The 16,589-nt window shown below is 41.6% G+C and overlaps 1 protein-coding gene across 3 annotated transcripts in view; it reads right to left on the bottom strand.

The window, feature by feature from the left end:
* Positions 1-16,589, bottom strand: part of TRIM37 (tripartite motif containing 37) — a 97,893-nt gene that overhangs the window by 39,456 nt on the left and 41,848 nt on the right. For 2 of the 3 annotated variants that reach the window (XM_066575822.1, XM_066575832.1), the window contains exons 10-14: positions 15,445-15,495; positions 7,373-7,454; positions 6,542-6,618; positions 3,518-3,697; positions 363-477 (exon numbers count right to left, since the gene is read on the bottom strand). In XM_066575822.1, coding sequence (XP_066431919.1) covers positions 363-477; positions 3,518-3,697; positions 6,542-6,618; positions 7,373-7,454; positions 15,445-15,495 — 505 coding nt within the window. The remainder of the gene's footprint in view (positions 1-362; positions 478-3,517; positions 3,698-6,541; positions 6,619-7,372; positions 7,455-15,444; positions 15,496-16,589) is intronic. The other variant, XM_066575841.1, reaches the window with a different exon arrangement.

Genomic DNA, 16,589 nt, shown 5'->3' with positions numbered 1-16,589 from the left:
CCCGTTTCCCCAAAAATAAGACCATGTCTTATATTAATTTTTGTTACAAAAGATTTTACTTTTTTACACGTACAGCTGCCTGGACACTATTTGTATTGTCTTTTTTATTGAGCGTTACTAGGGCTCAATTTTGGAGTAGGGCTTATAAAGTATCCTCAAAAATCGTGCTAGGGCTTATTTTCAGGGTATAGCCTATTTTAAGGGAAACCAGGTATGTACTTTATAATGAGAGCACCAACTGTATCAAGTGTATGTGCACTTATTTCTTATGTGTGTACTGCATATGTATGACTAAGTTCCTGCCCTAACTTTCCTTTGACAGTCTACTATACTAAACAGAGCAGACAACCAATCTTACTTACTTCTTTCAAGTTGTTTATCTGTTGCACATAACTAGTTTGTGCTGCCTCTAGCTGAGAGATGTACCAGTGCTGGTCGCGACTCTTCTGGAAAAACGTAGGAGAGCGAACCTGGAATCTTGACAAGCAAGGAATACAATAATTCTATTTTTAAAAATCACACAAATAATTTTAGCATATAGAGGTAAAATGTTCATTTTTAAAAAGGTCAAACATTTCAGATAATGCAAAATAACTATTTCCACTGCTGACCCTGAAGCAGCCGTTAGTGTGACCCAGGTAGGCAGTACAGAGAATAGTCAGGATTGGGAAAAAAACAATCTATTTACAAGGAAACCACATGGTTTATTTTTAGCACATAATATATTAGCTCCCTGCTACACATTCAGTAAGTGAACACAAGGCATCATTGTTTCCATATAAACTTTTCGCTAACAGTTTACCTTTCTTCTGGGATTTGGGACATCAATTCCCCGTGTTGCCCTCACAGACCCACTGATAGACTGGGGGGGAAAAAAACTGCCTCTTGGACTACATATAAACAGTCTGCTAAGATATATACAGCCTATACAAAAAAGACTAAAACTTACCTGTCTGCCGCTGCTGTGTCCTCGCGGGGATGAAGAACACATCTGCCACATGCACTCATGAATTCATGAATAAGTGCGTGCTGTCTGATTGACTGAGTGCTGGGACCAATCAGAGGCAGCTCTCAGCTGTCATTCAATAGCTGAGAGCTGCCTCTGATTGGCTGAGCACTGTGACCAGAGGCAGCCCATTCAGCAGGACGGGATTTTAAATCCCCGCCTGCTAAATACTCCTCACAGTAGTGCAGGAGGAGAAGAGCTGGCTGGATGCGGCTGAAGAAAGGAAAGTATAGAATTTTTTTTTGTATTTTTAATCACCATTTTTTCTTGTTTTTCAGGGAAGGGCGTCTATTTAAAGCCCTTTCCAGAAAAAACAATTACTGCAGGGATAAAGAATTCCTTTGCTGCATCTGTCACAGATGTGGCAGGTGCAGCAGGGAATTCTTTATTCCCCGCGGGGATGAAGAACACATCTGACGCATGCAGCAGATGTGTTCTTCATTACCACAGGGATTTAGAATTCCTTTGCTGCATCTGTCACAGATGTGGCAGGTGCAGCAGGGAATTCTTTTTCCACCTGGGATGAAGGAAACATCTGCCGAATGCAGCAGATGTGTTCTTCATCCCCGCGTGGACACGGCAGCGGTGGACAGGTAAGTTTGTACTGAGCTTCATATAGAATAATGGCATATAAAGGATGGGGGAGGGGGGGGGGGGGGGGGGGGAGGGGAGAAAACAGACAAGCAGAAGCAACCCAGTACATGGCGAAAGGTATGCGGACACCAGATCATGTATGTTTCTTGCACACCATTTTAACCCATTGAAGACCTGACAATTTTCAGTTGTCGTTTTTTTCATTTCCACCTTTTAAGATACATAACTTTTATTTTTCATTTCTTCTAGCCATATGAGGGCTTGTTTTTCGTAGGACAAGTTCTTTTTCAATTCGACTATTTAACGTACCATGAAATATACTATAACTTAAAACATTTTAAGTTGGCTGAAATAGAAAAAAAAAATACACAATTGCGCCCCGTTTTTGGGTTTTTCTTTTTGCAACATGCACAATGCAGTAAAAAGGATATGTTCAATTTATTCTGTAGGTCAGTATGATTACGGCAATACCAATGCTAAAAAAAAAAAAATATATAAGGTTTTACATTCTAAAAAAGAAACTAAAAAGCCCTTTACTGAAAAGTTATGAGTATCAGCATATGGTGACAAAGTAATTTTTAACATTTTTCTGCTGATTGCAGCTGACTGCAAAAACAAGCCTTCACACAGCGCCGTGTTTATTGGCACCGTTGTTTTGTCTATATCTGTTTGGTCTCCCCCCCCCCCCCCCCCCCCTCCCTTTTTCTGGCAACAGGGTATTCAAAAAATTCAAATTCTGGCATTTTTTCGTTTGTTCATACATTCACCGTGCAATTCACCATTGCGGGAAAGTAGCTTGGACTTTTATGGAAGCAGCAGCACCAATTATGTCTATTCTTTTGCATACATTAGAAAAAAAAGATTTCTGAACTTTTTTTTGAGGATTAAAAAAATTTGAACTATTAAAAAATTTTCATCCCCATTGAGTGACTTGAACTTGCAATCTTCTGATTGCTTGTACAGGATACTGCAATAGTGTTCTAGGTTTTCTTTTTCAATGATTTTTATTGGTAGTTTCAATAACATAACATACAGGTATATTTTGTAGTTGCGGACATCAGAATTAAATTACGAAGGATAGACTATACATTCTTATTCAGCATACGGTCTGTATATACAGATTTGTTGCATAAATTTATCTGTTACCTGCAATGTTCGGATGATCGAGGGGGTCTAAGGGGGTACAGTTAAGTTTTTAAATTGGAGGATAATGGTCTAGTTCTCCACCTTGTATTGCTAGCATTTTTTCATATAGACAGTTGATTGAAACTATTAGTATGCTATCTTCTATGGAAATCACAAATAGTCAATTAGTCACAGCACACGCTTCACCTTAGCTTGTAAGGAAGGATATCCTCACATAAGTGGTGCACGCTCGTCACGATCCTGGATCCCTGGATCAAAAGTATGTCAATCCAATGAAAAAGAGAAGAGCAGCACTCCAGGGAATAAAATCACTTTGGTATCTTTATTGTGCCCATAAGACATGACCAACGTTTCGACCCTGCTCCAACGGGTCTTTGTCAAGTTGTCAAGAACTTGACAAAGACCCGTTGGAGCAGGGTCGAAACGTTGGTCATGTCTTATGGGCACAATAAAGATACCAAAGGGATTTTATTCTCTGGAGTGCTGCTCTTCTCTTTTTCATTGGATTGATATCTTCTATGGAAGATATGCTATTGTTTTTCCAGTTTCGCGCTAATGTAAGACGCGAAGCATGGTGAACATGGCATGTGACAGTTGTGAAATTCAGTGGGAAGTTATCAATGCAGAGCAGCAAAAGGGCTAGTCCGGACTACTTTTTATTTGAGGTGAAGGGTAAAGTGACTTCAAGTGTTCTATGTGTTCAAGCAATTTTGTTAATAGTCTCAAGCATGTATTTTTCTTTAGAGAGAAGTAAATGCAAGTTACACACACCTTAAAATGACAGTGTCATTTGCACGGTTCAGATAGCCTTCGTTAGCAAGCAAATCCAGGCGAAAGAAACGGTTATATCCCCAACACTCTCCTACTTCAAAATCAGATGCGAACTCTCTAATGATGTTTTTAGCAGGATCATTGGAAGACTGATGCACCATTTCCACACGATACTCATACCTGCCAGAGATCAAATACAATAAGATATCTGATGATTAGAATGGAAAAACTATTAAAATCAAGCTACACAACCACCTGAGGGGTCAGGTTAGTTAATTAAAAGAGGTTGCCATTTTCACCACCCTCGAAACACTTGGAGTCGTCAAAAGGATGAACAACTTTGCAAGTGAAGAGATGAATTACACAGCACCAACTGACAAGAGCCATACTCCCATTGCTCCGGTGACTATGTTCATGCTGAAGAGCAGCTTTTGGAAAATTTGCTACAGAAAAAGGCCTCTGGGGAATCAATTTGTTTCTAGAAATAGAATTGTAGTTAACGGCATTTGGGTTGTAGGAGGCCCTCAATGACAGCACCACAGAAGTTAACTCCATAGCCCTATTAGGGAAAGGAAACACATGAGGTTAAATAGCCGCGTCCCACATCCCATCCTCACTGCATTTTCAAATAACCGCCCAGCATAGCTGCGTAACGGATTTTACTTACACTCGCCATGAGAGGATGGGAAGCAAGCGTGCGGTTGTGGAGGGATTCTTAGAATAAGTAGTTACAGGTAATTTGTTTTCTATCTTCTCAAGTCACCCTCCATGACTGCACCACAAGAAAAATGCCAAATAAATATTAGGTGGGTGGGGAAGACTATGGCTTGAAGAACTTTTCTTCTGAATTTCAAGTTTCTATTGGAACAAAACTAAAAAGTCTATAGTGTTTGGAGAAAAAAAAAAAGTGTGGACTGATGACCAAGTTGCAGCCTTACAAATCTGTTCTATGGACGCATTGGCCCTTTCAGCCCAGGGTGTCAGAATGCACAGATCTTAACTTTTACCTCGATTCCACACCCTGGATTTCACATGCTTTAATTTATCCAGTTTGCTAGAGTAGATTTAGAAATAATCTTCCCTTTGTTGGGCCCCTAATATTGTATAGACGTTAGAAGAGCAGTCTTAAAGAGAGCTAGAAACATCAGACACCTGAGGAATAAACTTAAATTTGCAATACGCAATTCCTCCTCTTTGGAGTTTTTCGGGTTTGGGCAGAAGGATGGTAAAATTATATCCTGACTTATGTAGAATTCAGAAACTACTTTTGGGTAGAAGGAAGGGCAAAGACATAGGATTATCCGATCATTAAACTATGTGGAACATGGTTCTCTTACTTAGGGCTCTTTCACACGAGCGCATAAACATCAGCAATTTTAAGCCTGGCCGATATATGCGACCATCTGAGCCAATAGTTTTCAATGCATCTGTTCACATGGGCGAATACACGGCGCATTAAAACATTGAACTGTGAAAAATAGAATATACGTGACCGAAATATACACCGATGCATATATGTTGGGCAAACAGAGTTCTGGAAGAATCGTTTGGCCAATATACGTCGACGGGTCCAATAGATTCCTATGGGAGCAGAGGAAAAGGAAGGGGAGGCATTTTCGCAGCACCCAACGCTGAGAGGGGGGTTAAAAAAACAAAACAAAACGAAACAAAAAAACTTATAGGTGCCTCTATGTAGGCATTAGAAAAGTCAGAGGATGCAAGCCAAGCAAGGGTTTTCCAGGATGCAACGTATTTTTTTTGCTAAAAACAGCTCACTATTGTGTGAATAGGCGTGAAAATGCCAATTGCACATATACGGAAAGATGTCCTTTCACGCGATTTTACAGTGCTGGCGAGAAAATGTAAAAACACCTATGCCCTTGTGAAAGCCCTAAGAGTGCTTGCATTTTCCAACGCTAGCTCTAGCAACTAAGCAAGCAGTAGTCGCAAATGAGAACTTTAAGTTGGTCTCCAATTATGGTTTAAACGGAAAAAAACGTCAAACTTTTCATTACTTAAATTTAAGTCCCAGGGTAGAAGTGAATTTGAGATTCTCAGGTTAATCCAGTTTACCGCTTTAAGCAACCTTTAGATCCACTGGTACATCTGTGAACACCACTGTAAGTAAGCCGAGACCCGTACTTTTAGGAAACTGAGACTTTTACAAACCCTCTGGCTTGAAAAGTATCTGGAGGAATATTACCAGACCAACTTCTAAACTCCAGAGTTTACTGTAAATGGAGTTAGTTACTTTGCTCCTACTATATTTGGCAGTAGGGTACTTCCCGCAACAGGGCGTAAACTTACGTCCTGGGGATAGCGCGAGATCACGAGCGATCTTGCGCCATCCGGCAGCGGGGGCCAGCTGTTAGCGATAGCCGGCCTCTCGCCGCAACAGCAGGGGTGCATCAGAGATGCGCCCGCTGCTGTTAACCTCTTCCCTGCCGCGATCTATGTAGATCGCGGCATGGGAAGGGTTTACAGAGGTAGAGCGCTCCCTCTGTGAAGTTGGTGGGCTCTCGCGATACATGCCCAAGTAAACATTTGCCCAGAACAGCAAACACAGAAGCTGCAGGAGGACCAAGCCACCACCACCACCACTTCCACTTAAGTGAAAGTCCTGAATTACTGGGAGACAGGAATAGCTTTTATGGGAAGGAATCAAGTGAACGTTCCCCTGCTACCTGGCACAATGTAATTCCAACTGCAGCCACCAGCTGGACCTGACCTGCTCTGTGCCCGTAGAGACAGGGGAAAGAGAAAAAAAAAAGGCACTGGGTGGAGGGGTGGGGGGTGTATTTAACCTCTTGAGTTTCCTGTCCCTAATAGGGCTAGGGAGTTGACTCCTGTGGTGCCGTTATGGAGGGTGATTTGAGAAATATAGACCTTTTCAACCTTTTTCTGTTTAGGCGTTTTGAAATACATTTTAAAATCAACCATATTTTATTATAAATTGATAACTGATCGTGTGGATAGACCATGTGCCACATTTAAAAAATATATATATAGAAGAGGAACACATACTTTGAGGTTTCTGGAAGACCAGCGGAAAGTTCAAGGAAGACCGATAAATAGTAGCCCCTGACAACTCCATTTCCATCCTTTAAAAGCAACGCAAAGTGTAGAACTCAGCAATTAGAGAAAGAATTCTGTGAAATATTCTGTTATATATAGTTTACAGTAACTGCTACAAAGGTTAGGACAACACATGGCTAAGTACATCAGGGGAGTATCTATCCAGCTAAAAATATCTACTTTTAATAAAATGGCTCAAAAATATCTTTTTATCCCCCTTCAACTACATGTAAATGCACTCAATGTTTATGCCAGTCTAGTCAACATCCAAGTTGCGTTCAATGGGAATTTTTTTAAAATATTTACACAGCATAGGAGCAGAACTTGCTGGGGAGGGACATTAAGAGCTGCTTTCACCAATCAAGTCTACCTGAGCAGCTTTAACACACAGTCTACTCAGCCAGTTTGTAGACGGCGACTGCACAAATATTTTGTCAAAATTGTTAAGAAAACTGTAGATTAATGTATCAGTTAATTGTTCTTTTATTGAATTGTAGACTAGAAAGCTATAGCATGATGCTAGTATAAGTAGTAAAGGGGTTAAACGAAACCTTTCTATAGCCGTGCATGGTGCTGGAAAGGCAGACAGAAGATAAGAGTCTCCCAGACCCCCTTGAATTCAGTGAAAAGGAATGCATATCGGTTTCATTGTATGTTATAGTTACACCGTTATTTTAATGTCCAGTGGCCATGTAAAGCAATTTGCAATTGGGGCTGGTGGTCTCTTTCAGAGTGAAATTTGGAATTTACTTGTGCTAGGGTGCAGAATCGTTAACTCACCGGATAAACCTTTAGTCTCCAGCACAGACCTGATACTTGTAAAGGAGGACTGTACACAGGGTCAGCACGCTGGCGTAGAGTGCTAGAGAGAAAAAATAAAAAAAATCTACATAAATTATATACGAAAATAATCCTTCGTTTGATAAAGATCTTGCTCACAAACTTGTCTTTAGCCTCTACATATAACTGTAGTCTAAGGCCACTCTCATACATGTCGTCTGTAAAACACTGATCAAAATCACATGAGGTCCTATTTTTTGGGAGATTCTTGTTAATGAACAGCCCACTTTTCCTATGGGAGAATGAAAACACCACATGGCACTGAAATGCCATGCGTTTTTCTTATTCTACTATTGAAACCACTTCAGATTTTTTTTTCACACGCATGAAACAATTAAATCTGATACAAGACACACTTAACGGTAAAACGCATTAGACATGCGCCAAAAATCGCAGGGAAATAGCAAGAAAAGTGGGCAGATTTTCACTGACCGATATCGCTAACGGCTAAGTAAATACTACCTTAGCCCCAGCTATTTCCAAGAAACAAACGTTTCCTTAGGAAGGAGAGTTCTGTCAGTCTGGCCACCGGGGCTTAGGTTTATGTGAGGTATCAAGATGTTGCATTTGCGGTAGTAAATCTTGAGCATTCTGTGCTTTCATGTAGCCAAGCGGCGGGTTAAATGATTAACTCTCATATAGCATTTGTAAGCATTCCCCGAGTCCTCATCACTCCTGTATTTATTGAAATGTAAAAAAGAGACTTCGATTACTTTGTGAAATTAGAACAGAGCTGGACTCCTAATATTAAGCCATGGGACAGCAATATTTCCCAGGTACCAGAAAGTGGTCTATAAAAGTGATCACCCGATGGTACAGGGTCCCGGTGACTTTAAAGAAAAATATTCCCTACAGCCTCTCTCCTTTGATGGAGATGCGAAAATCAGTTTCTCTAATTTGACCTCCTTGAACAACAGTGTGGGTGGTGGACCTGTTAGCAGTGGTGGGGGTCCCAGGTTCAAATTTAAACCTAAAACTCCAGCACTGTAAAGCAGCAGCGCTATAAACACACCTGTCTTTTCTGCTGAAAGCAGAGACACACTATTTTGGCGATTTGTTTCTAAAAATTGGATTGCGGGTGATCTGATTTAGCAAAATTAGGCCCGAATTTAATTGCCTGACCAATCACGACAAGCAACACTAAATAGTATTGCTTGTAATGAGGCACCTTCTCAAGCTGCTAAACTCCCTCCCACCTCCCTTCTCTGGCCACTGTCATTGGCTCCCATAGGAGCCCATGCAGCGGCCGACGTATTCCAGTCCAAAAGGTAGTTCCAGAACTATCTTTTGGGCCAGACGTAAAAACGCCCGGCGCTATATTGGCTGGCTAAGCGCTTCTACGTCACGAGAATACGGCTATGTGATCTCATGCATTGGAATCCAATGCATCAGATCACAGCGTATATCAGCCGACCGGGAAAACGACGGGGCGATATACGCTGATAGGAAACACGGTTTATTGTCCTTGCCTGGTTGGTTGTTTTTTGCTCTCATAAGTTAACAAGGTCTTGGAGTAATACTGGATACAGCGGGTGCTGATAAGTCTTTGGCTTTGTGTTCCTTTTTTGTTTCTATGGTAACGAATGTTACATCACATGAAAGCCTTATGTGTCTAATATAGGTTTTCAAAATGTTGTGTTTGTAGCTTATGGCAACCGTGATCTAGTCACGCGGGAAAATGAAATGGCGGAGTCTAAGGCGATATTCACAGCAAATAAGAGCAGAGGAGGGATAAAATTCTTGTTTCTGCACAAAAGTTCGCGAAGGATATTCATGGTGATATGTCGCAGACATTGGGGGATCGATGCCCTTCATATTCTACAGTTAAGAACTGGGTTTCCAAATTAAAAATGGTCCACTTCACCACCAATGATGAGGAACGTCCTGGACGACCGAGAGGGGTTGTTGTTCCGGAGATCGTTGATGCTGTACACAACCTCATACTGGAGAATCGTCTGCTATTCCTTTAGCTGAAATCGGCCATCATGGGGATTTCTGGTGAACGTGTTTGTGTCATTATCCATGAACATTTGAACATGAAGAAGCTATCTGCAAAAGGGGTCCCCAAACGTTTGACAACAGATCAAAAAAGCAAGTGAAAACTTCCCGGTCCATTTGTCAGCGTTTCCGGACTAAGAGCTTCCTGGATCAACTGGTCACTATGGATGAGACCTGGATTTATTTATATGACCCTGAAACCTAGGAGCAGTCAAAAGAGTGGAGGCACAGTGGTTCTCCTCGCCCAAAGAAGTTCAGAGTGCAAAAAATCAGCCACTAAGGTTATGGCGTCTGTGTTCTGGGATAACGAGGGCGTGCTGCTAGTGGACTGCCTTCAAAATGGTTTCCAAACCTGAAGAAACACCTCAAGGGTACCAAATTTCACACCATTTCTAATGCCATGGCTGCTACGGATGACTGGTTTGAGGCACAACCGAAACCCTTCTTTTTGCCAGGCTTACAGAACTTGGAATACCGATGTAAGAAGTGTGTTGACATCAGTGGAGAGTATGTGGAATAAATGTAAAGTTTCATCTTCCTATCTCGTTTTTCTGGGTAAAGCCAAAGACTTATCAGCAGCCCCTCGTATATCTGATGAATTAGACTGGCCCAGTTTGTTCTCTTTTCAAAGTGATAATTTTGCTTTTATATTCCTGGTATAAAAAAAAATAATAAAAACAGTTATTGCAGAACAAGACAAGCTGTGCAATATTTTTAATTATGCCTGATTGTTGGCAAAAAAAATTGCCAGCCCAAAATACAAGTGAAAAAAAATTCTCCTCAAAAGGGTCTTTACATTTTTAAAAAGGACATTTTTCATTTTTCTGCCTTTTGTCATATTTTTAAGCTTCTGATGGTCAATTAACCTAATGCACATACTTTATATTCTCAACCAACCAAGTTCAGATGCCAAAATATTTTCAAAAGCTTTCTGACTAAATGGACTATTAGATGCTAGGAAAAACAATTACTAAAGTGAAGCAGGACTGAAAATTTAAGATATGCTGACCCTTGGAATCCAAAGTAAACAGTCCAATTATGTTTAACCCCTTCCTGCTACAGCCTTTTTATTTGGTTTGGATTTTTCCATCTCCACTTTTAACAGCTTATGAATTTTCTTTTTTCCAGTGAGTCACATGAGGGCTTGTTTTTGCAGGGCGAGCTGTACTATTTAACATACCACATACTGCATTTGAAAACTGAAAATTTCTAAGACCGGTGAAATGGGAAAAGAAATGCAATTTTACATTGGGGGTGCGTGGTTTGTTTTTAAGAGCCTCGTGTGACGCAGTGTGTTATGGCAGCAGAAGTGCAATCCCAAGCTCTCGCTCATGACCTGAAGGTTGCAAGTTCATTCAATCCCTGGATGGTTCAGGTAGGCGGCTCAAGGTTTACTCAGCCTTCCATCCTTCCGAGGTTGGTAAAATGAGTATCCAAGCTTGGTGGTGGGGTAATAAATAAGTTACTTGAAAGCGTTGGCGCTATACAAGATTTTTATTTATCACAGCATTCACGGTGCGGTAAAAAACAAAGGATTGCAGCATTCCAAATTTGTGTAGTTTTTTTTTTCTGTACTTTTTAAGTTTCAGTTAGTGGTGATGTTTAACAGCTCGCTTTATGTTAGGAGACCTTTAGTTTCTATTGATAGCACGCTGAGGTACATATGACTTTTGATTGCTTTTAATTCAGTTTTCTCTTGGAGATGGAGAAACTGCACAATTCTGAGAATATTTTTTTTTTTTGTTATCTAAATGCAACAAGTTAAAGAAAAAAAAAAACAAAACAAAAAACCCAAAACATGCTTTTCAAACTTAATCTTTTATGAATTAAATGTAAATTTTTTTTTTGTCCTCAGACTTGAGCTAGCGATCATTTGATTTAGTGCACAATATACCTCAATACTTTAGTATTACGGTATACTGTACTTTTAAAGGCAGGTCATAACAGGACGTCATCCATGGCAGGCCTGGGGACGGTTACAAGGCCCCAGGCTGCCATGGTAACTGAACAGCAGCCTGTGATCTCCATGCAGGTGAGTCATTTTTATGTGGCAGAGGTGACACCCTCCCCCTCTGCTGGGATATTTAAGTACTGCAATGAGAACTGACAGCGGCAGCGAAAGTATTGTCGAGATTGGAGTGCTCAGATTCAGTCTGGTTTCACACTTTTCCGCATGATTTTCATGTGATGCGAGAGTGAGTAAAAACACAGAATTTTGAAACCCATGCTTTTCAATGGTTTCCTTCACATTTGCGATGTTTTCACTCATTCGATGTGGTGTGAAAAAAAATAAAAGATTGCGGCATGCTCTATCATTCTGCGTTTTGCTATTTTTTTTTCTTTCCATCTCCCATGTTTTCCTGTGGGGCCTCCTTTTTAATCGCATCCCAAAGCATGAACTTGCGATTTTTGTGCATTTTTAGCATTCATTCTTAACATTAGAAAATCATAATGACTTCTGCGCTCAAAATGTAATAAGGTTGATAGATATACTTGCAAGATAAAGTAATAAAGTTGTAAATCGTTACATGCGGTAACAAAGCTGCACGTTTCTTTTTATGATGCAAACCTTATATTTCATTGCCATCAGGATTTATAAGATACCAAAATTTTAAGGCTATACCATCATAGTTTACAATCTGAACGATTAGAAGCTAAAAATCGAGTTTAAGGCTGCCTGTCTATGGCCTATATCGCTAGCAATATTCCGCAGCAGGGGAGAACTGACAGGTCTCAGTGGTGAACCTATCTGATAGATAGGCTCACTGCAGAGAATTGCGGCAAATCGCAGCATGCCGCGATTTGAATCCTGCGGGTGGAGAATTGCTAGGATTCTCCGCTCGTGGACGTCGGGCTGCGCTTTCCATAGTTAAGTTTACAAAAAGCGTTCACTGCGTTATCCGCGGCCAGATTATCGCTGCGGATAATGCAGTGACATAGCGCCCATGGACAGAAGGCCTAAAACTGGTACAGAAGTAAATCAAGGCAACTACATAGATATGGTGGAAATTACCATTTTCATCCATGGTGTTCTTGTATCTTTACCAGTCTAACCCTTTACAGCTGCAGCCCTTTTTTGATTTAGCATATTCTTTTTTTTCACTTTTTACTGGACTTGAACTTGCGATTGTTTGCTCAATTATACCATATACTTCAGTATTGCAGAATATGGCATTTCTGCCGGCATTCTATTAAGACAGACCACAGGCCCATCTTAATAGGCAGAAATCCATAGCAAACTGAGTCCTTCAGAAGCCCCCTTGCTCAGACAGCACCTAGTAATCAGACGTCAATTGGGGCATTTAAAGGGTTAGAGTTCTCTCTGACAACGGACAGCCACAGTTAAAGATGGCGAAGACCTGCCACGTATAAAGCAGGCTCAGCTCCCGAGCCCGCTCCATACACACACTGATGTGCACGTCAGATACTTTTTTTGCAGTCATCATTGTTAAATTAATGCATAGGATATGAAAATATGCGTCTAATTATATAGGAAAATTGTTGTAGTGTCGGACTGTCCACAATAATCATTTTTCTAAATAATGTGTGTAGCAGATTCTGTCTCTAACTAACTGAATCGGCTATTTATAGACAGAATCTGAAATGTAAGTTATTTAGAAACACGATTCTAGAGCTTAAAGGAGATGTCCCGCGCCGAAACGGGTTTTTTTTTTTTTTAAACCCCCCCCCCCGTTCGGCGCGAGACAACCCCGATGCAGGGGTTAAAAAAACCACCCGCACAGCGCTTACCTGAATCCCGGCGGTCCGGTGACTTCAATACTTACCGCTGAAGATGGCCGCCGGGATCCTCTATCTTCGTGGACCGCAGCTCTTCTGTGCGGTCCACTGCCGATTCCAGCCTCCTGATTGGCTGGAATCGGCACGTGACGGGGCGGAGCTACACGGAGCTACACGGAGCCCCATAGAGAACAGCAGAAGACCCGGACTGCGCAAGTGCGGCTAATTTGGCCATCGGAGGCCAAAAATTAGTCGGCACCATGGAGACGAGGACGCTAGCAACGGAGCAGGTAAGTAAAAAACTTTTTATAACTTCTGTATGGCTCATAATTAATGCACAATGTATATTACAAAGTGCATTATTATGGCCATACAGAACTGTATAACCCCACTTGCTGCCTCGGGACATCTCCTTTAATGTTCCAGCCTTGCTGGCCTTTGTTTTTTGTTTAATAGGGCTTAAACACACATCACACAAAACAGCATGTAAAGTCAAAATAAAGGGACAGTAGCCGACACCACGGTGAGATCCTGCTTGAAAGCAAAGGGAGGTTTCTTTGTATTGTCAATAGAAGGAGGTTAAAAAAAATTGCATGTACGACACCCTCCAGAAATTTGGACACACCTTATGTTTCCCACTGGAAATGACTAATTTAGAAAATCGCTTTGGGAATTCCACTTGACTGAAAAACCTACAAGGGAAGCTGTCGTCATCTATAAGCACCATAAACTAAGTTTATGGGTTTATAGGACAGGTGCTGAGGAGTCCAGGGAATTGTATTTTATGCTTACCTGGCTCTCCATTGCCCATTAGCCCTGGAAAAATAATCACACACATTGACAGATATGAGTCCAATACATGGACTGCCTGCTGAATTCCAGGGCAGACAGCGAGGGAACGGGGAGCCAGGTAAGCATAAAAGGCACATTTCCTGGACTCCTTAGCCCCTGTCCTACAAAGGCCATAAAAACCTAAAGGGGTTGTCTCACGAAATCAAGTGGGGTTATACACTTCCGTATGGCCATATTAATGCACTTTGTAATGTACATCGTGCATTAAATATGAGCCATACAGAAGTTATTCACTTACCTGCTCCGTTGCTGGCGTCCTTGTCTCCATGGTGCCGTCTAATTTCGGGGTCTTCTTGCTTTTTTAGACACGCTTGCGCAGAAGGGTCTTCTCCCTTCTGGACGGTTCGGGCACGAGCGGCGTTCTGGCTCCGCCCCCTTCTACGCATCGTGTAGCTCCGCCCCATCACATGTGCAGATTCCAGCCCATCAGGAGGCTGGAATCGGCAATGGAACACACAGCCCATGGTGCACCATGGGAGAAGACACGCGGTGCACCATGGGAGAAAACCGCAGTGCATCCCTGGGAAAGGACCGGCGGCCATCTTGGGAGAAGAATTTTATAAGTTCATCTTTCATCACATCGGTGAGTAGCAAGCGGTTTAAAAACCGCTTTAAAATGCTATTTTATGCCAGGGGGGGGGGGTGACAGGGGGAATTTTGATGTTTGCCGCGAGACAACCCCTTTACGTTTATGGTGCTTATAGATGACTGGTTCCCTTTAAAAAAAGGTGATCCACTGCATGCAGAGAATATGCAAGGCTGTCATACAGGTAGAAGGTGGGCATTTCAGGGAATTGAAAATTTGAAGTTATTTCCAGATTCCAAGACGCAGGCCTTATGTCCACGGGCGAAACTGAATTGCGGAATCCGTGCAGGTGACGATCTGCAGTTCAATATGCTCAGACATTCATCGGGCATCTACAGATAATTAAATACCTGCAGAGGTCATGTTTTCTTGGCGTGCGGATAGCACGCACAGGAAGATAAAACGTGTTAGGCTTCATTTTTTGCGGATTCCTGCATGGACGGCTTCCACTGAAGTCAATGGAAGTCATCTGATCCACAGCACAGATGCAGCTGACACTGTGTCCGTGCCGCAGATCTGCGAGAAAGCCCGGACGCGTACTCCATGAAGAAGGAAGAAGATCCGACAACAACGGACAAGACCCGCACGGCAGCTGGACAGGTAAGAAAGTGTCTTTAGGCCCCATGGCTGCAGGCACGGGTGGAAACCGTTCGTGTCCGTGGATATGAGGCCTCAGTCGAAGATTGAGCAGTTTTTGTTTTGCAGCCTAGTCAATAAAAACATCCCAGGGCATTGATATTTTGGACTATTTCTTTTCAATTTTACATTTTAAGAGACATTTACAATCTGCTGAAAGATGCAGAAAAATAATTACATCAGTTAATGAAGAAAAGAATACCTGAAGTTTTCCAGGACAAACGTAGTAGAATCATAGGAAGGGACCAGTTCACTGCAACAAGCAAGCAAGCAGGTTGGTGAGCTAAACATGGCATATGAACACCTTGTATGTATTATGTATGCTTACATTCTGTATTCAACTGAACCAAGAAAAATGGGGGAGGAATCACAGTGGTATGCAGAAATCTATAGATTACGTAGAAGGCCCTTCACAGATATATAAATAGATTAAAATAATAAACTTTATTTCACAAAATATTAAAAAAGGTGGGCTATTTGTGTGTCCCCCCCCCCCCCCCTCCCCGTATAACCCTATAAATTACAAATCTTTTTTTTTTCCTTCTTTCTTTCTCTTTCCCCCCCTCTCTCGTGTCTACTACACCCCCGTCTTTCCCACCCACATTCTCGTTACCCCCAACCCCACATATGATGTTGGTTTATTTTATTTAATTTTGAGAAAAAGTTATGAAAAATACAAGTCAGGAACTTTCATGTAACTGTGATGGAAAAACCCAAACAATCTCTGTTTTATTTATCACCTCGGGGGAACTGATTGCCCCGAGGTGATAAATAAAAACATTTAATAAAAAAGAAAAAAAAAAAAAAAAAAGGTGGGCTAACATAAAACACTAACGGACACAAACTAACAAGACAAACATCAAGTGTCGACCCTTGCAAGGGGGTCGCTGATGGTTGCTAGTCCCTTAATATTGATTAGGGGATAGAGATCTAGCTTGGTGGTGATCCACACTTCGTAATGTTCACAAAGATTTTAGTAAAAAAGTTCCGGGCTCCAAAATAGAGCTGCCCAGCACTGTATAAGGATGTTGAGTGGTTGTGCAATACTTGTTGTTACTATATAGTATGTCAAGTCCTCTCTCAACAGTATATTGGTATTGAGTAGTTGTTTAGTACTGTAGTTTTTATAGGCCACTCATGCCGTAAATGCTCGCTGAGCGCTCGCCTGGTGGTGATCTATGTTCCGTGATGTTCTCGGTGATTGTAGTAATCGAGTACAGGGCTGCCGAGATAGAACTCATCAGCACTGTATATAGATGTTGAGTGACTGTGCACCACTACCGTTACTGTATAGTATATCGAGTATTCGCTCAACCGTATACACGGGGTTGAGTAGTTATTCAATAC

The sequence above is a fragment of the Eleutherodactylus coqui genome, chromosome 1 (genome assembly GCF_035609145.1).
Source record: "Eleutherodactylus coqui strain aEleCoq1 chromosome 1, aEleCoq1.hap1, whole genome shotgun sequence".
Lineage (NCBI taxonomy): Eukaryota > Metazoa > Chordata > Amphibia > Anura > Eleutherodactylidae > Eleutherodactylus > Eleutherodactylus coqui.
The sequence above is the reverse complement of the archived record's forward strand: the minus strand, read 5'-3'. Positions and strand labels throughout refer to the sequence as shown.